This window comes from Mauremys reevesii, linkage group 15 (genome assembly GCF_016161935.1).
Source record: "Mauremys reevesii isolate NIE-2019 linkage group 15, ASM1616193v1, whole genome shotgun sequence".
In the NCBI taxonomy this organism is placed as follows: domain Eukaryota; kingdom Metazoa; phylum Chordata; order Testudines; family Geoemydidae; genus Mauremys; species Mauremys reevesii.
The window spans coordinates 25,997,085-26,016,806 of NC_052637.1; the positions used below are offsets into that span (position 1 = coordinate 25,997,085).

The window sequence follows — 19,722 nt, forward strand, 5'->3', positions numbered from 1 at the left end:
AGGAGAGCCAGAACCATTGCCCCACTATTACACTCACTCGCACACGTGCTCAACTTTACTCATAGGAATAAGCATTTTCAGGATAAAGGCCCATGTAACCAGCCTGCACTCCTCCAAGTACCAGCAGTCACTGTGTGGACCATGGTGATTCATAGACAGTTTGAAATCCACCATCCTGCACTCTTTTCAGAATGGCTTGTGAGGAGCTGAAGATCAGATTCCTTTTGAGGGCTTTGTGAAGGTGAGAAAGGGACTAGAGGGGCAAGTTTAGTGGGGAAATGATAGCAAGTGAGACGTTTGCTGGTAGTACTGAGCTTTATTAAATCCTTTGTCTCCTTTTTCCGTTTTCGCCAGGTAGCTGCATTTTGTGATGTTGATGAAAATAAGATAGCGAAAGGTTTCTACACTTACCAAGAATCCAAGGTTAGTAACAACTAGTGTCACTTCCATTACTGTCATCTGGAATTGTGAGAAATGACATTCTAAGCTCATTAGACAAACAACAAAAAAAGAGTGTTACTAATTTTAAATATAGTGAAGATTTATAGTAAGCAGTCCATACTATATTTATTTAATTAGGGGTCTAGATGGCAGGGGATGGGTAATGGAATATGTGGAATTTTTCTTCCTATACAGTAGGGAGCCAGAATGACATTTAGCACCAGTTGTGATGGTGTTTTTTTGTAATATGAGAACCAAATGAGAGCAGCAACTCATTTCACATAGTGCAATAGAACAGATGGTAACAAGTTTTGGTCTGTTCCAACCCATGCTAGAATGAAACCATTGGCCTCTCTTATGTTAGCAATCCTGCACTCTCCAGTCTCCTCACCAATAGATATTGCTACATGTGGGGAATAAGCAGGCAGGAACAGAGACTCTTCAGGAACAAGGATCCTGTTTTCATGCAGATATCTCTAGAAATGCAGAATAAGAAAGGGAATTATGTGGGCGGGAGATTTATAGAAGCCGAATTATTTCCCTGAAGACTGTTTTCCATGAAGATTCAACTGCTCTTTAGTAGGAGAGGGGAAATGGAATGATGTGGGGTTTCATGACTTAGCATCTCCATCAATAAATTATACCAATAAAAAGCATGATCACAGCAAGTCTGTGTGGGAGAGAGGTCAGTTTCTAGATCTAAGGTAAGGGAAGTTTTTTGTACTGTAGTTGAGAGGGAGCCAGGAGCACACTGCAGTCATTGAAAATGTGGTCAGTTTAGAGGGGAAGAAAAACAAATGTCTTTTTAATGTAGTCTGTGTAGGGGGCCAAACTCCTGTTGAAGTGAGTTTGCTAAAATCTATGGTGAAAGGAAGGAAGGAAGAAAGAAAGAGAGAGAGAGAGAAAAGTTTAGTGGTTATTTATAGAGCTATATTCAACGTAGCACAGTGTTTCTCTTTGAAGAGTCCAAAGGATAGATTGTAACATGCTCCCTAGGTGACATGTCTCTCACTAGCCCAGCTGGGAATCACCTGGAGAAATGTAGGCAGTAGGTTTTTGTGTTACTCAAGATAAAGGAAGAAGATATTTAAATGGCAGTAAATTAACCATCTAAAAAGAAAGTGTCATAGTCCTGGAGCAATATTGATTTTTATGGTAATAAAACAATTTAGCTCCACTCATGAGAATCTACTGTAAGCATAAGGCCAGATTCAGTGCTCTTGATTTCCCTGGGCAGTCAGACCCTTGGAGCCAGGGGAGGCTCCAGACCCCAGCACGCCAAGCGCGTGCTTGGGGCGGCATGCCGCGGGGGGCGCTCTGCCGGTCGCCGGGAGGGCGGCAGGCAGGCCACCTCCTGCGGCATGCCTGCGGAGGGTCCGCTGGTCCCGCGGCTCTGGTGGACCTGCAGCAGGCGTGCCTGCGGGAGGTCCGCTGGAGCCGTGGGACCGGAGACTGGCAGAGCGCCTCCCATGGCATGCCGCCCTGCTTGGGGCGGCGAAATGTCTAGAGCCGCCCCTGCTTGGAGCTCAGTACTCTGAGAAGCTGATGTATGCCATCTGCTCCTGCTGAAGGCAATGGGAATTGAGGGTGTTAGTAACTTTGTAATATCCAGGGTCTTCATTCTTGATGAAACAGTTGAAATATTTGTGTAATAAGCTCTAACCTGAAATAATGTGCGCATCTGTCTAAGGCATGTACACATCTCAAATCAGTGGTCATGTAAAAAAGTGCACTGGAAACAACATTCTGTAGATTGGAGTTAAGAAAACTGATTGTACAAAAGAGTAATGGTCAGATGAAATTAGTTATTGGGTGTTACAGAAAATAGTTGTTTACAGTGACTCAGAAACTACATTGTATTTGAAGTGAAAAGCAAAATAATGAACCATTCTAATACATGATCTTTGAATACAATTTCACTCTTTAATGCCAAACAACCCCCATCACTGAGCTAAAAATAACCCTTTATGTCTTCTAACGAAATTTCGCTGTTTGCAGGAGAGACGAAAACCCCAAATTCCCATACAACATTTCAAAGACGCAACCCCACCTTTCATTATCTGTGTAAAGTTGGTGAGTACAGTTTTTGGCATAAGCTAAATGAACCACATCTATATCTGCTAGCATCACCCTAATTAAGAATGTGCTTTTGTTTTATTATAAAACACATTTTCCGGTGGTTTACAGAAGTGTTTTTAGTAGGGCTGTCAAGCGATTAAAAAAATGAATCGTGATTAATTGCACTGTTAAAGAATAATAGAATACTATTTATTTAATATGTTTGGATGTTTTCTACATTTTCAAATATATTGATTTCAATTACCATACAGAATACAAAGAGTACAGTGCTCACTTTAAATTATTATTTTTATTACAAATATTTCCACAATAAAAAACAAAAGAAATAGTATTTTCAGTTTACCTAATACAAGTACTGTAGTGCAATCTCTTTATCATGAAAGTTGAAATTACAAATGTAGAATTATGTACAAAAAAAAACTGCACTCAAAAATAAAATAAAATGTAAAATTTTAGAGCCCGCATGTCCACTCAGTCTTACTTCTTGTTCAGCCAATTGCTCAGACAAACAAGTTTGTTTACATTTGCAGGAGATAATGCAGCCTGCTTCTTGTTTACAATGTCACCTGAAAGTGACAACAAGTGTTTGCATGGCACAGTTATAGCCAGCATCGCAAGATATTTACATACCAGATGCTCTAAAGATTCGTATGTCCCCTCAAGCTTCAACCACCCTTCCAGATGACATGCGTCCATGCTGATGAGGTGTTCTGCTCAATAACAGTGCAAAGCAGTGGGGACCGACGCATGTTCATTTTCATCATCTGAGTCAGATGTCACCAGCAGAAGGTTGATTTTCTTTTTTGGTGGTTTGGGTTCTGCAGTTTCTGCATTGGAGTGTTGCTCTTTTAAAACTTCTGAAAGCATGCTCCATACCTCGTTCCTCTCAGTGTTTGGAAGGCACTTCAGATTCTTAAATCTTGGGTCGAGTGCTGTAGCTATCTTTAGAAATCTCACACTGGTAGCTTCTTTGTGTTTTGTCAAATCTGAAGTGAAAGTGTTCTTAAAACGAACAACGTGTTGGGTCATCATCCGAGACTGCTATAACATGAAATATATGGCAGAATGCAGGCAAAACAGAGCAGGAGACATATAATTCTCCCCCAAGGAATTCAGTCACAAATTTAATTAGTGCATTTTTTTAAATGAGCATCATCAGCATGGAAGCTGGAATGGTGGCGGAAGCATGAAGGGGCATATGAATGTTTAGCTTATCTGGCACATAAATTCCTTGCAATGCTGGCTACAAAAGTGCCATGTAAATTCCTGTTCTCATTTTCAGGTGACATTGTAAATAAGAAGCAGGCAACATTATGTCCCGTAAATGTAAACAAACTTGTTTGTCTTAGCAATTGGCTGAACAAGAAGTAGGACTGAGTGGGCTTGTAGGCTCTAAAAATTTACATTGTTTTGGGGTTTTTTGAGTGCAGTTATGTAACAAAAAAAAATCTACATTTGTAAGTTGCACTTTCATGGTAAAGATACACCTCTACCCCGATATAATGCCACCCGATATAACACGAATTCGGATATAACACAGTAAACCAGCGCTCGGGGGGGCTGCATGCTCCGGCAGATCAAATCAAGTTCGATATAAAGCTGTTTCACCTATAATGTAGTAAGATTTTTTGGCTCCCAAGGACAGCGTTATATCAAGGTAGAGGTGTATTGCATTATGGTACTTGTATGAGGTGAATTGAAAAACGCCGTTTATCATTTTTACAGTGCAAATATTTAATAAAAAAAATATAAAGTGAGCACTGTACACTTTGTATTCTGTGTTGTAATTGAAATCAGTATATCTGAAAATATAGAAAAGCATCCAAAAATATTTAATAAATTTCAATTGGTATTGTTTAACAGCGCGATTAATTTTTTTGAGTTAATCACATGAGTTAATTATGATTAATCGACAGCCCTAGTTTTTAGTCAAAACTCATCCTAAGATGTAGAGGCCAATTTTGTGAATTTGTTTTTAGAGATTATTGCAGGGAGGGAATGGAAATAAAAGTAATATTAAGAGTAATAAAAAGCAAGGATATCTTTAAAGGGTCGTTAATCTGTTCTCCCTTTTTGATGTACCATTTTGTGGGCACAAATGTCCTTGCATGTTGCAGACATAGTTGGTCACTTGCCCTTTTTTGTACTCAAAATATTGCAACCATAACTGTGTTCAGGCACACAAACTGTGGGTGCAGAAACAAAGACTTTGTTTTATAAATCAGGCCCTTAAGTCATTGTGTGCAGCATGGCCATCCTTAAGCCTCTTCTGCGTCTGAGTACTGCTGAGAGTCAAAGACTGCAACTGCTTTCTCTTTCACTCATTCGGTTGACTCCTGAATTACTAAAAGATGAGCAGCAGATATTCTGCTATTACATTAAAATAACAACATAGCACAACACAAATAAGGAACAACACAAAAGCATCAGATCAGATGCTGATAGGCATGATAGCAAATACCCTCTCATTGTGAATACTAAAAGTTACTGAAACTTGCAACTAACGCTACATATTTGAAAACCATATTGGCAGGTTTCCTTCATATAAACAAAGACATTTAAAACCTATTCAGTTTTTATGATTGTTTAGCTGAAACTCATCCCCTACAATCCCTTTTGACCTTAGCGCCCCCAAGGTTAGAGTCAGAACAGAGATCAAAGTACTTCACAGTTGTAAAACCAGACTGCAAGTACCCCAGGGCATTATCATGTAGACAGGTTGGTAATAAGCCTGACATTGGCTAGTAATATTGCAACTAATTTTTCATATGAAACATAATGGTAGGTGGAAGACCAAGGACAAAACAGCTGCGTAACCCATTATAAAGTACATCTGATTTCTGAAGCCCTGACAAGGAAGCTATTATACAATATCTTGTCTGCTCTGAAAACTCTGGTTCATGATTTCAACTGTAATTTTACAGTACTTTTCTCTATCAGTGACTGTATTCTGTGTGCAGACTACATTATACTGCATAACACCTTTAAAGACAATGTTTTTGGAGCCACAATTTGGTCTACTTAGATGGAATCTTTGTGGAATGGTCTCTGGAATCTCAATATCTTTTAATCACCTTTCTGTTGATGTGAAATTAAGGCTGAAAATAGTCACAATTTTGGTGTCAAATACCCAGAGACCATGGCCAGGTAACATCCTCTTTTACACTTTTGCACACTACCATCTGAGGTGTCTTGTTGACTGATGGTAACGCTGATGTTACTGGAGCTGAGATTATAAATTCTGCTAGTGAGGCAGCATAGAATCATAGAATATCAGGGTTGGAAGGGACCTCAGGAGGTCATCTAGCTCAAAGCAGGACCAATCCCCAACTAAATCATCCTAGCCAGGGCTTTGTCAAGCCTGACCTTAAAAACCTCTAAGGAAGGAGATTCCACCACCTCCCTAGGTAACCCATTCAAGTGCTTCACCACCCTCTTAGTGAAAAAGATTTTTCTAATATCCAACCTAAGCCTCCCCCACTGCAACTTGAGACCATTACTCCTTGTTCTGTCATCTGGTGCCATTGAGAACAGTCTAGATCCATCCTCTTTGGAACCCCCTTTCAGGTAGTTGAAAGCAGCTATCAAATCCCCCCTCATTCTTCTCTTCTGCAGACTAAATAATCCTAGTTCCCTCAGCCTCTTCTCATAAGTCATGTGCTCCAGCCCCCTAATAATTTTTGTTGTCCTCCGCTCGACTCTTTCCAATTTTTCCACATCCTCCTTGTAGTGTGGGGCCCAAAATTGGACACAGTACTGCAGATGAGACCCCACCAGTGCCGAATAGAGGGGAATGATCACGTCCCTTGATCTGCTGGCAATGTTCCTCCTTATACAGCCCAAAATGCTGTTAGCCTTCTTGGCAACAAGGGCACACTGTTGACTCATATCCAGCTTCTCATCCATTGTAACCCCTAGGTCCTTTTCTGCAGAACTGCTGCCTAGCCACTCGGTCCCTAGTCTGTAGCAGTGCATGGGATTCTTCTGTCCTAGGTGCAGGACTCTGCACTTGTCCTTGTTGAACCTCATCAGATTTCTTTTGGCCCAATCCTCCAATTTGTCTGGGTCCCTCTGTATCCTATCCCTACCTTGTCAGCATATTTACCACTCCTCCCAGTTTAGTGTCATCTGCAAACTTGCTGAGGGTGCAATCCACACCGTCCTCCAGATCATTAATGAAGATATTGAACAAAACCGCCCCCAGGACCGACCCTCGGGGCACTCCGCTTGATACCGGCTGCCAACTAGACATGGAGCCATTGATCACTACCAGTTGAGCCTGATGATCTAGCCAGCTTTCTATCCACCTTATAGTCCATTCATCCAGCCCATATTTCTTTAACTTGCTGGTAAGAATACTGTGGGAGACCATATCAAAAGCTTTGCTAAAGTCAAGGAATAACACGTCCACTGCTTTCCCCTCATCCACAGAGCCAGTTATCTCGTCATAGAAGGCAGTTAGGTTAGTCAGGCATGGTGAACCTTGGTGAATCCATGCTGACTGTTCCTGATCACTTTCCTCTCCTCAAAGTGCTTCAAAATTGATTCCTTGAGGACCTGCTCCATGATTTTTCCAGGGACTGAGGTGACATTGACTGGCCTGTAGTTCCCCAGATCCTCCTATGGGCACATATTAGCCTTTTTCCAGTCATCCGGGACCTCCCCCGATTGCCATGAGTTTTCAAAGATAATGGCCAATGGCTCTGCAATCATATCCGCCAACTCCTTTAGCACCCTTGGATGCAGTGCATCCGGCCCCATGGACTTGTGCTCATCCAGCTTTTCTAAATAGTCCTAAACCCACTTCTTTCTCCACAGAGGGCTGGTTACCTCCTCCCCAGTGCAGCAGTCTGGGAGCTGACCTTGTTTGTGAAGACTGAGGCAAAAAAAGCATTGAGTACATTAGCTTTTTCCACATACTCTGTCACTAGGTTGCCTCCCCCATTCAGTAAGGTGCCCACACTTTCCTTGACCACCTTCTTGTTGCCAACATACCTGTAGAAACCTTTCTTGTTACTTTTAACATCCCATTGCTAGCTGCAACTCCAAATGTGATTTGGCCTTCCTGACTTCACTTCTGCATGCCCGAGCAATATTTTTATACTCCTCTGTGGTCATTTGTCCAATCTTCCACTTCTTGTAAGCTTCTTTTTTGTGTTTAAGATCAGCAAGAATTTCACCGTTAAGCCAAGCTGATCGCCTACCATATTTACTATTCTTTCTACACATCAGGATGGTTTGTTCCTGCAACCTCAATAAGGATTCTTTAAAATACAGCTAGCTCTCCTGGACTCCTTTCCAGCTCATGTTATTCTACCAGGGGATCCTGCCCATCAGTTCCCTGAGGGAGTCAAAGTCTGCTTTTCTGAAGTCCAGGATCTGTATTCTGCTTCTCTCCTTTCTTCCTTTTGTCAGGAGCCTGAACTTGACCATCTCATGGTCACTGCCTCCTAGGTTCCCATCCACTTTTGCTTCCCCTACTAATTCTTCTGGTTGTGAGCAGCAGGTCAAAAAGAGCTCTGCTCCTAGTTGGTTCCTCTAGCACTTGCAGGAAATTGTCCCCTACACTTGCCAAAAACTTCCTGGATTGTCTGTGCACTGCTGTATTGCTCTCCCAGCAGATATAGGGGTGATTGAAGTCTCCCATGAGAACCAGGGCCTGTGATCTAGTAACTTCTGTTAGTTGCCTGAAGAAAGCCTTGTCCACCTCATCCCCTTGGTCTGGTGATCTATAGCAGACTCCCACCACAACATCACCCTTGTTGCTCACACTTCTAAACCTAATCCAGAGACTCTCAGGTTTTTCTGCAGTTTCATACTGCAGCTCTGAGCAGTCATACTGCTGTCTTACAAACAATGCAACTCCCCCACCTTTTCTGCCCCTGCCTGTCCTTCCTGAACAGTTTATACCCATCCATAACAGTACTCCAGTCATGTGAGTTATCCCACCAAGTCTCTGTTATTCAGAGAAAGAGCTGAGAAAGAGGCCACTGCACAGGCTTTTAGCAATATTAAAAACATGAGAGAATACAATAGCGGCCCAGGGGACAAGGACTAAACCGAAAAAAGAAAGGGTTTCTTTTCAGATTTCTTTCTTCTAAGGATCTCAAATCGATTTGTACACATTAACAATGGGGCACTGAGAGCTTAAATGACTGTCTAAGGATACATAGGAAGTCTGTGGTAGATCCAGGAATTGAAACCTGATCTCAAGCCTCATTTATTATTATTAATAATAATATTTGTCGTATAATAGTGCCCAGAGGCCCTGACTGAGATCAGAGCTCCTTGGTGCTAGGCACTGTTCAAATATATAGCAAGGGTTTGTCCCCCAAAGAGCTTGCAGTCTATTCAGACAAGACAAAGGATTGGGGGGAGAAACAGAGCCTAAAGTCACCCAGCAGGTTCAGTGGTTTCCTGAGTCCCACTCCAGGGCCTTGTCCGCTGGACCATTCTGCCTCTCTTTTTTTTCTCTCTCTCCCCTTTTGCCTTTGCAGGTCACCTTTATGTAGTGTTCTTCCATCAATCCCCCTTTCTGCCAACAATACACATAGCGTAACTTATGTTAGTATGACACTTTCTTGCAGAGGCTGCATGAGCATGGTTTAAACTGAAATCTCATTCTTACTGGCTGTGCTATTGTGGCTGGACTTGAATGACCACACCTTTCAGTAGTCATTTTTAATCTGCTCTGGAAAGCAGCCCTACACCAAAAACAAAACAAGCCTGTAACTGACTGTGGTTTAAAACATTTAGGTCTTCTGTGTGGAGAAGTCCTCAAACTTTAGGCCTGACCACTAGAGGAAATGGTTTCTAAACTGATTGAAATCTGCAGAGATGTTGAACTTTCATTGATCTGTGATGATACTGTGCAGACTAAGTATAAAGCTGAGGATTCGGTCTTTGTTATATTTTTAGACTGAACTTTCTTTGTTTTCTGTGCAGCCCACATCTGAAAAATGAGCTGAACAACAAACCTACCTCACTGCTATTTATTTAATTCACCTCCCCCCAGAATGTGCTGTCAGATCTGAGCTTTCACAATCCCATCTCTGCTGATGGTCACAAAGGAGTTGGTGTCAAGTATCAGAGGGGGAGCCGTGTTAGTCTGGATCTGTAAAAGCAGCAAAGAATCCTGTGGCACCTTATAGACTAATAGTGAATACCCACTTCATCGGATGCATCCGATGAAGTGGGTATTCACCCACGAAAGCTCATGCTGCAAAACGTCTGTTAGTCTATAAGGTGCCACAGGATTCTTTGCTGCTTTTAAAGGAGTTGGTGGTAGCAGAGCAGCCTGTAGACACAGTTCATCAAAAACAATGAGTAAACTAGGTGCAATAGCCAGAAAAACTTAATCAGTCATGGAATGGGAGGGGAATTAACACAAACTGATATTAAGGCTGATTAAATGAGAAGCCTTTTCCATAGTCATGGATATCTTTGGCATTGTAGTGCTTTTGACACAAATTAATCAGTTGGAACAATGCAAAAAAAGTGCTGATTTAATGAGTCACACTTCGATGTGAGGAGGAAGATTCTTTAATTTTACTATATTTGAGACATGAAATTCCTCTCTAAAAGAATACCTTTCTTGTACATGCCATATGGAAACAAAATGCGTATTTTAGAGAAATTTTCAAACCATTTGGGCAAATCATTTTGCCCAGGTGTGTGTTTCAGGTCACGCAGACAAATAAAACAACCTTACATGCCCTGTTCTGAAACGCTTAAGAATAGCAGTTCTCAAATCTGAATATGTGCTCATGCAACAAGTATGACCCAGACAGATATTCCCTGCTGAACTTGTTACCTGCAATTGTCAGAGATTTCTGGAAGGTAGAATTAGCAACACATCCTCTCAGCTCTTAGACAAGTTCTTCTTAAATAAAAGTCATTAACAGGCTTCTAAACATTCTGGGCTGTTGCACCCATACATCCCCATTGATGGACATGATTCTCCCCCCATATATTGCTGTACAGGGTGGGCATAATATAAATTACATAACCAAATATGAAACAATTATCCCTACATAAAAAACTTGGCAGGACTAATCACCCGTTCATCTTACTTGTTTAGCATTCTGAAGCTAAGCATGTTACCTATCTATGATTCCTTCAGTAGCTCCTACAAGAGAGGTCTCACACTAACTAAAGGGCGGTTTTGTTCTGACGAATGACTGTGTAAAAGTGGTATCAGTTTGAGAGAATTAATCATGGCAAGGTCTCTGCATGCTGGGCTCCAATATCCTGTGCTCTGGGATGAGATGGCATTTCTCCTGAAGACTTGTCCTATTATTTAAAATATTGTACAAGAATGCATTCCATAGGCTTATTTTCCTTTCTTTTCCGATCCAGGACAAGAGCAGCTTGTTTTCAGTTCCAGTGTAGATTTTAACGCTGTTGCGAAACATGCCTGGTTTGTGCCTGCTCACTTGAGAAGATTAGATAATTTAATAAATGGATTGTTTTTGTGGAACTTCCGTGACTACCATTTATTCAGAATAGGGCTTGCTTGCTCACTGGATTTTGCAGGCAGCATCTTTCTGGCTTATGCTGGCATTATTTGTCATTAACGTTTAAAATTAGTTCTTGAAAGGAAAAGCTACACTATGCAGTCCCTGCTCCATTTGTAAAAATCTTTCAGCGCATTTAGGCCAAAGAGCTACAGCTGCAATTCTGTGGAGGTAGAAAAGGGGGAGGGGGGTGCACTTGCGTGTTTTGCTCATTGTGAGACTAAAATCTTTGCTCTTGGTGGTCCAAATTCTATCCCAAAACCTTAAAACCTGCTTCACCTACAGCTTTGCATTCTTTATGTTTTCTCATTTTGTCCAGAGTAGGAGAGAGGAGCATGCTCTTTCTTGCTCCAGTTCTATTCCACAGAGTATTGTGGCTCAGGTTGGATTCCAAGTGCTTGAAGTGAAAAGGGCTTTTCTACTTTCAAATCTCAATTAAGAAGCCAAAAGCTAGTGTGTGAGAAATACAGTAGGTTTTCCTGGCAACTTCTTGCATTAGTTCAGCTGTGTAAAGCCATGCCTCGTTTCAGCTCCCCAACCTGCTGCTCAGGGAATGATGGGATTCCTTTTAACCATGCTGCTTAATTTAGCATCTGAGTTTTAAAGAACAAAACAAAACTTGAAAATAAACCTACATTCAGAACTCTGACCACGTGGTGGGAGGCTCATCCCGCTCCCTCTGTCCTGGCGTGGGAGAGGTGAAGACCATGGGTCATAACTTAGCCATACGTTGTTATGTAGAATTCCACATTAAGTTGAGTGGGGGGTCTTGCACATAGACCACTGACGTATGTGGTCTCAAGTGAGTCACAAAATGAAGGCCCAGTCCATCGAACTGCTGAATGCCCTCAGCTACCACTGATTGCAATAGGTGAAGCGGGTGCTCAGCAAATGAGAGCGTCAGGGCCCTGAAGCTATTGGTCTTCTAAAAAAAAGTGGGGTTTTGTGGCAAAGGGGAAGAGTCCACTCTGTTTATAAAGCGCATGCTGTGGATATGGGGATTAGCCTGTCTCCTGAGTGGGAGGAGAGGTGCTGTGGCAATGACTGGATACCAGGGGAAGGTGGCATGGGAATTAACTGTATCCTGTGCCTGGCTCTTACCTAGGTGTGCCAGGGGGAAGAGGGCACAGCTTCCCCCACATCTTGGGCTCCTTGTGCAAGAGACAGGCACACCTGCAGTCCCTGTAGTTTGAGGGGGGCGGGGGTGTCTCTCCAAGGGAATGGGAGATGGACAGAGCACACACAAAAAGGGCCCTTCCCAACACCGTAGCTCAGCAGTCGCTAAAGAAACATAATGAACCTGTCAAACGGTTTTGAGCAATTGGGCGTTATTTTTGTAAAGCAAGGACTTCCTTGAAAAAGCTTCTCACTTCTGAAGTCTGCAGATTCTGTGTTTAGTGTCCATGTGTAAATAGCCACATTTCATTTTATCTCACACTTCCAGCTAGGTGTGATAGTCTGTACTTCCTGTCCTAAACGGTTTAGTGTTGCTGTGTCCAGCTGCCACATTCTGCCCCAGAGCTAGCAGCCTTTGGGTGGTGAGTGGCATATACCTTACTTAGGTATTTTGTTGAGCACTTTGTAAATTGCTTTACACTAGTGGTCCCCAACCTTTTCGTCTGGCGGGCGCCAGACAAAGGACCGTGGCGGCGGTCGAGCATCGAATTTTAGCAGATGCTCAACCGCCGGCCAGGACGCGGGCGCATTTAGATGCCCCCACGGGTGCCATGGTGCCCGCGAGCACCACGTTAGGGACCCCTGCTTTAGACTCTTTTGGGATGAAAGGTGCTATGTAAATTATGTATTAGTTACCACTATATCACTCTCAGGCACAGAAAGCATCAAAGTTCAATAAATACTAGCACTAGGGCTTGTGGTTACCATGTTGCTGAAATAGCACAGCATCAGCAGCAGCTTTCTTAATACTTTTTGCCGAGCGGACTAAAGTAGAAGAACCGAAAAAAGGTAATTAGAGCCATATGGTTTTGAGGCACAGTTCGCTGGGGTGGGTTTGAGGTCTGAAGCAATGTGCCTGCAGATGTTTCCTTTCATCTGTCAGTTCAAGCAGGAGAAAGAATGAAGAGTTGTTCTTTAAAAAGTCAGAACCACAAACCTGACCCTCTGAGAAGTGGAGGAACATGAAAGGAGGGAGTAACACAGCTTTACTGATGCTCACAGAATCCAACATTTATTTCCCCAAAGGCAGCAATGATCCAGGTTGTAGACATGACATTAGCACTACTTGGATACTTTTGTTAGCATTCTCACATCTCGTGCTAAAGCAGGATTAGGGCAGTTCATTGTTTGAATGGGAGACCTCCAGGGAACACTCAGATGCTAAGGGAAGGTGTGTTTGCAAGAGATTCTGTTGATGGCTCTCTTCCTTGACTGAACCTCGTGATATGAGAAGCTGGAGATGTCCCAGCTGGGTGAGAAGTAAAGCTGAAGTTCTGACAGTTTGTGGTCATTAAAGATCCCACAGCAATTTTTTGATCAGATTTTGACCAGGACAGTTGAACATTCTGCCTCTCTGAATTCTTTTGGCCATTTCAGTTGTACGTATTATGCTTCACTTCTTTCCTGTATGATTTCATAGTGGTGGTGTGTGTTGTTAAAACTCTTAACACAGCTGCTGTGTTTCAAGCAATCCTGGTTTATCCCTTACTTACTTCTTAGGGTATTGTCATGATTAATACATTATTTATGAAGAGCTTAAAGATTTGTGAAATTAAAGACTATAGGAGGGCGAAGTAGCACATCAGAAATGCTGAGGTTGGCATGTTTACCTAATGACATCACTATTTCACTTGAGTCTGTATCACTGGCTTTGCAATATTGTGCATGGAACAAAAATACAAAGTTTCTTGTCCACACAGTAAAAAGTATTTGAAGGAAACACCTATAATTATGGTTAATATGCCAGTTGCTTGTTGAAAGGTGTATTTTATCAGACAAGCACACTGTGCAAAAGCCACAATTATTACTATTTTGTTAAATGGCATCCTCGTTCCAATCTTTTAAAATGTGTGTACTTAAAAAACAAAACAAAAGCACTCACACGTAGTCCTCTGCAGAGCTGGTTTCAATGCAAATCCTGTGTTGTGCTTAGCAGTTAGAATGAGCTGTTTGCCAGCAGTCTGAACTGGTGACCATCCCCCCTGGGCTATCTTGGAAAAGTTCTTGAACATGCCAGCTTTCACCCCATGAGCTGAGGATGAAAAGAGAGTCTGAAAGCTGCCAGTATTTCTCTCTGGAGCTACAAGGTTTTTGTTTCCAGGGGTTGGCAGGGGGGGTGCCTTGGGGGTTGATCCAGAACATGACCAGTTAGGGAAGGAAAGAACAAAACAGACTTTGAACTCAGAGATACAACTTTTTTCTTTTTCTTTCTCTATTCTCTTGAAATAAGCTGTCTAGGGTCATGAGTTTCTAAACTAATGCAATAATTTTAGAAGGGTGTGGGGGATGTATGCACAGATAGATTTCTCAACTCTTTTTAAAATTAATTTTTAGATCAACAACTGGGCTTTTCTTCATTTCACCTGAATAAACTAATGCCGTCTCTTATCCCACAGGATCTGACAGGTGGAGGATTTGAAGAAAACTTGGCCACACTAGACTTGAAAGAGGGACTGGATTATTATCATTTCAACTGAACACTGAGGTACAGCAGTGAAGTTGGTGCTTTATGTATCCTGAGTGATGTGTATGTTAAAAAAAACTGTGTCCAGAGAGGGTTAGGTTTTGTAGTTAGTAATTTGAACTTCACTCAATGCATCTCTTCTGATCATTTATTCTTTTCTAAAGGCAGGATAAAGTTATACCTTTGATATCTATATTTACCAGTTGTTAATATGGCACATTACTGGCTTAGCAGTCAGTTTATAATTGTGATTCTTCCTGCTTATTATCACAAAAACAATAGTGAAAGTGCTATTTTTGTTGCTAATTTTAAGTGTACAAAATTTGTTACTGCTGCTTATACTCTTGGTGTAAGTAGCCCATCCAGTATTATCCATTAGATTACAGAGCAAGCTGCTACCATAAGAAAACATTAAAGCCATAGAAAACAATGTACACAGCAGTTTAAATGTTCACAACAATGAAAGTGTTTAGGGACCTTGGTGACTCAGGTTCTGTCCAGAGTGGTCAGGGGCCCCAAGCCATTCCCTGGAGTTGGTTAATCTCCTGCTACTGACAACAGCAGCTGGTGTTTCCTGAGGTAAAATCTTTGCATTACTGCTTTGTATCTATGTGAACTGCTAGTGCTGAGGGATTAAAGAGGCCCTAAATTATGGCATCCCTGTGATTCAGGCATGTTAGGAGTACAGTGTATATGGGAAGTGATTTGGAAGCCAGAGGGTAATGTATATAGATGCTCAGCATTTTCACTCAGCCTCCTATTGTGTATGCTTAAAAATAAGTAGATTTTTGCTAACATGGAAATAACGTTTTTCTTGCACTGGGGACCTCAAGTTATAACTTTGCTCAAGAAGGCACTAAACCCAGGTCAGCTTCTGCTTTAGACTATCCCTCAAGTGAAATATGCCACTTAGTGGTTTAATATATGTGAATAAACATAATCAAGAGGTAATTTACTTTACCTAGGGATTCTGGGACCCAAGTTTGACACATTAGACGGGTCTGATTCTAATTGCATAGCACTTTATAAAACTTAGACTCCTTTAAGGTTTCTTAAGTAGGCCACCTAAAATCACTAATTATTTTGGAAAATCTCTACTACGGTTAAGTAAGATATTTTGGTTGCTAGTTACGCTACTTATTTAATCACAGAATAAAGGGTTGTCTTAGTTACTGTTGTTCCCTTATCAGTATCTTTATCTTTTGTGTTCATCTTTCTTGTTCGTTGGATGATTCTGACAGCCTGAGAATTGCATAGTACTGAGGGGCCATACAGTATACATTATCTTTTGACTTTTTTCTCTGTCTGCATGATACTAGGCTGGACACCAAGAAGTGTTGCCTACTTGAATGTTAGTTGGTCTGAGCTGGTGAAATGGCTCACAGCATCCAGAGCCACTCCCTATCAGGCTGTATGTTATACCATCAATATACTCAAATTTAATACAAAAATATACTAAGTTCAAATTCTAAAGAATTCCAGCAAGTGCTGTCACTCTGTTCAGTAAACTACTGCTGCTGCTGCTCTTTGCTTCCTTTACCAGCTGTGCAGAATTTAATTATAAAATCTGTGTGGAGAAGAGTGCCTCCCCATCTCCAAAACTCCTGGTTAATAATGGTTCCTTTCAGAAGAGGCCTGTAACTTTGAGCCTGCCTCTCCATTTCTCTGCTACTGCCATGCATACCCTGTTTTGAATTGATTAATCATGTGCATCACTTCACTCTTGTTCCCAGGACCCCATCCCTGCTTCAGTGTTTATAATTCCATGTATAGATTATCAATACTGAGCCCCCCATTCCATTGCCCTCCCCAGTTGCTGATCATGTTCTGTGCTTCTGATAAATATTTCTGATTTCCCAGTTACATGTAAAACAGCCTGAAATTGCAGCCTATGCCTACCAGCTAGAAGCTGAGGAAAAGGCTATTATAAATTGGCAATGTTTATCCTTTTCAGCTCAGAATGTAATATTTACATGAAAAAAGTGGCTGTAGCTTTTTTTCTAGAATAGTACAGAAAAAGGTGGTCTTGGCCTCTCAGACCACGGGATTGGTAACTAAACCCCTAAGGCCCAGATTTTCAAGAGACATTTTGCATTGTCAGTTTCTCAAAGAAAGATGAAATGGTTCAATTTTTATACTCATCCCACTGATCTACAGGTGACTGCACAAAAGATCTCTGTAACTGCATATTATTTAAAAGCAGATTGAGTACTGAGCTCTTTTGAAAATCTGTCTCTAAATGGCCATTTTAAATCCAGCCTGCTTTAGTAGTGGCTTTGTTTTGATCTCACTCCAATTAGCAGCATCCCTAACTATCATGCTGCAGCAGACTGGTGTCTATTCATTGAATTTCAATTGTGACCAGACTTCGTAATCTCGGCAAAGCTAAAAATTGTGAGAGCTATGGAAACCAAGTTTGTCACTCATATAGGTGGGTCCTGTTCAGCATTGGGAACTTTGTCCTATCCTTTTCCATGTCGTACCTGTTCTGTGGATTAATACAGGGTTTTGTGCTGCATGGCTGTGAAGCCAACCCCATTTTGGGAGTATTACCTTTAAGATCCAATGCTGTGGTTCATAGCACAGAGAATATTTCTCATTTGAGTTTCATGAGACTGGTTTTTTATGTTGGTTGAATATTTTTTATACCACAGTCTTTATAAAACTAAAGCTTCTGATAGTGTGGAGATTCCATGGGAGCTTTATCCATTTTGACCTTGATCCACAGCTCACACTCCTACTTCGGAACATACTGTATAGCAAATCTTCCAAAACAAAAAAAAAAAGTCCCATGCTAAGAATAGGAGTACAAGGATGAGAGTTGGTAATGAAACAGAAGTACAATAGGGGTTTTTTTAGTCTACTTGAAAGGAGAAGTTATAAACCAGGTTTATACAGCCACTTGCCAAACTGGGTTGCAGAGTTATTCTTATAGTCTATTATCTTCAGCTGGTACAATTCAAAGAGTGATTATACTACTTGCGGTTTTTTCCCAGTAAAAGTCTTTTCTAGATTCTAGTAATACAGTGCTCTCTAAAGGACTGGTTAATAATACATGACACAGCTGAAGATTTTATCATCAGTGGAAATAGCCATGACTAACTCTAAAGTGCCAAGTCTAAACATTTTAGTAATCTTTTTAGTTTAATTTTTCTGATTTAAATATATTTTGACACTTCTGTATTGATGTATTATAATCCATTTTAATTTTAAATGAAGGAGTTCACCCTTTTGTGGGGGAGGAGGTCCTGTCTTGTTACTAGTAATGAACTATTGTGTCTTGATTTGGGCCAGTGCTGTTTTTGCACCAAGCAAGGAACAAATGTTGCTATATGAGCAGTAATGGTCTAAAGGGACCTTGACATCTGCACCCTTAATCAGTGAGATATAGTAGCCCATACACCAGACATAACAGTAGTTTCCAAACTTTTTGGAATGCACCCCCGGAATTACGATTTTTGGTTGCGCCACCCCCAACCCAGACAAAAAGAGGTGAGTTAGGGGATGGAGGTTGCGCTCCCTCCTCAGGCCCTGCCATGCTGGGCTGAAGCCCAAGCTGCACATCATGGCTGCTCAGTTCTTCAGGGGATGCGCCCCCACGGTTTGAAAACCTCTCTTCTATAAGCTCCGGCATTTGAGGTGTGAGCCATTCCTACACCTGTGACGGTACGGTCTCAAGGGCAGTGTGTATGTACGTACTTGAGATATATACACCTAAGTCATTCTGGTATGAATATTAACAAAAGCTAGTTTCTGGGCTTGCTCACTTGTGCAAAATTGAAAATCACGCCACCCTAGCATTTGGATATTTCTCCTTCCCTTCTGCTTCAGGAAGAGAACAATTTAATACACTTGTCACAAATAATTCATATATTTAGCTTCCCTTGTGAATCTAGAGAAAGAATTAGCATAGGCTCTTTAGACTGGGTTTATATAGCATACTATCTTTTTGTTTGTCCTTCTATTGTTGTATGTCACATAAGCTTAAAAATCAGTTTCCACACATCCCTCTGTAACTGCATATTATTTAAACAGTTTAATTATTTAAATTAAACTGTTAGAGCAAAGCATGCTGCAAGTGCTTACTGTATAGTGGAATAAAAGTGAGTGACAGGGTAGAGGTAGGTTTTTCTCACCATCAAATGCAGTTAACTTAAGGCTTTTTATAGTTGGCCTTTCTGTAGGGGAAAAAAAAAATCAGCTGTTGTATCATTTCTTATTAAGCGCCTCTTTATGGAGAATGACTGGTTGCAATTTTGGTTTTGAAAATGCGGAATGAATTGATTCACTCTGTACAGAGAATAATGTAGTTCATCACTTTGTGTCCTGTGCTTGCACCCAGAAAAACAATGGGCTGTCTATTTTCAAATGATGTCACACCAGTTGCAAATTGCTAGTGGTAGCGTCAGTTAACAGTGGCCATTTCTCATCCACTTTCAGATCACCATGTTACCAACACTAGAGTCATGGCTTGGTGAGCCCTAGATTATTGTTTTAATTACCTGTGCAGATACAACTATACAGTTAATTTTTTTTAAGTGATAGTGCTGCATGTATACCACAGATAAACAATTGGTTTGCATACACCACTAATGAGAGTTCATTTTAATATGTTGTAATGCTTGTTTTGTGGAATTAATTTTTGAACATTAAGTTCAAAGCAAGTAAGTTTTGCACAAGAGCTGGCCAGGTTCTTGGATATGCGAGCACTTTTAAGTTAAGCTGCAGTTCTCCAATTATCACAACAAACATGGGTTTTTTAAATTGAACAAATGTTCATAAAGAACCATCTCTGATATTCAAAGTGAATAATAAATGTGGTTATTCTACCTGATAACCATGCCATTTATGGCATCTCTGAATTTGGCTCTTCATGTTCAGAAATTGGCATAATGCACACATGAAGGGAGTGGAATTTACATGAAACAACAAATAAAAAGGTTTACCTGTACTAGCCTGTCAACTCTGAATGTAGCCTGCAATCACTGATCTATTTTAGAGGCCCAGGGGGCTGCTGAGAGGCAACGTGACTAGCTGATAATGGAC

General features: G+C 41.2%; 1 protein-coding gene across 8 annotated transcripts in view; it reads left to right on the top strand.

Moving 5' to 3' along the window:
- The window catches only part of B3GNTL1 (UDP-GlcNAc:betaGal beta-1,3-N-acetylglucosaminyltransferase like 1), a 340,624-nt gene that overhangs the window by 310,700 nt on the left and 10,202 nt on the right, over positions 1-19,722 (top strand). For all 8 annotated transcript variants that reach the window (XR_005588422.1, XR_005588421.1, XR_005588420.1 and 5 more), the window contains 3 exons: positions 355-423; positions 2,440-2,514; positions 14,609-14,697. Coding sequence is in view for 5 of the 8 variants with exons in the window: in XM_039501348.1 (XP_039357282.1) it covers positions 355-423; positions 2,440-2,514; positions 14,609-14,689 (225 nt within the window). In the remaining 3 variants the exon portion in view is untranslated. The remainder of the gene's footprint in view (positions 1-354; positions 424-2,439; positions 2,515-14,608; positions 14,698-19,722) is intronic.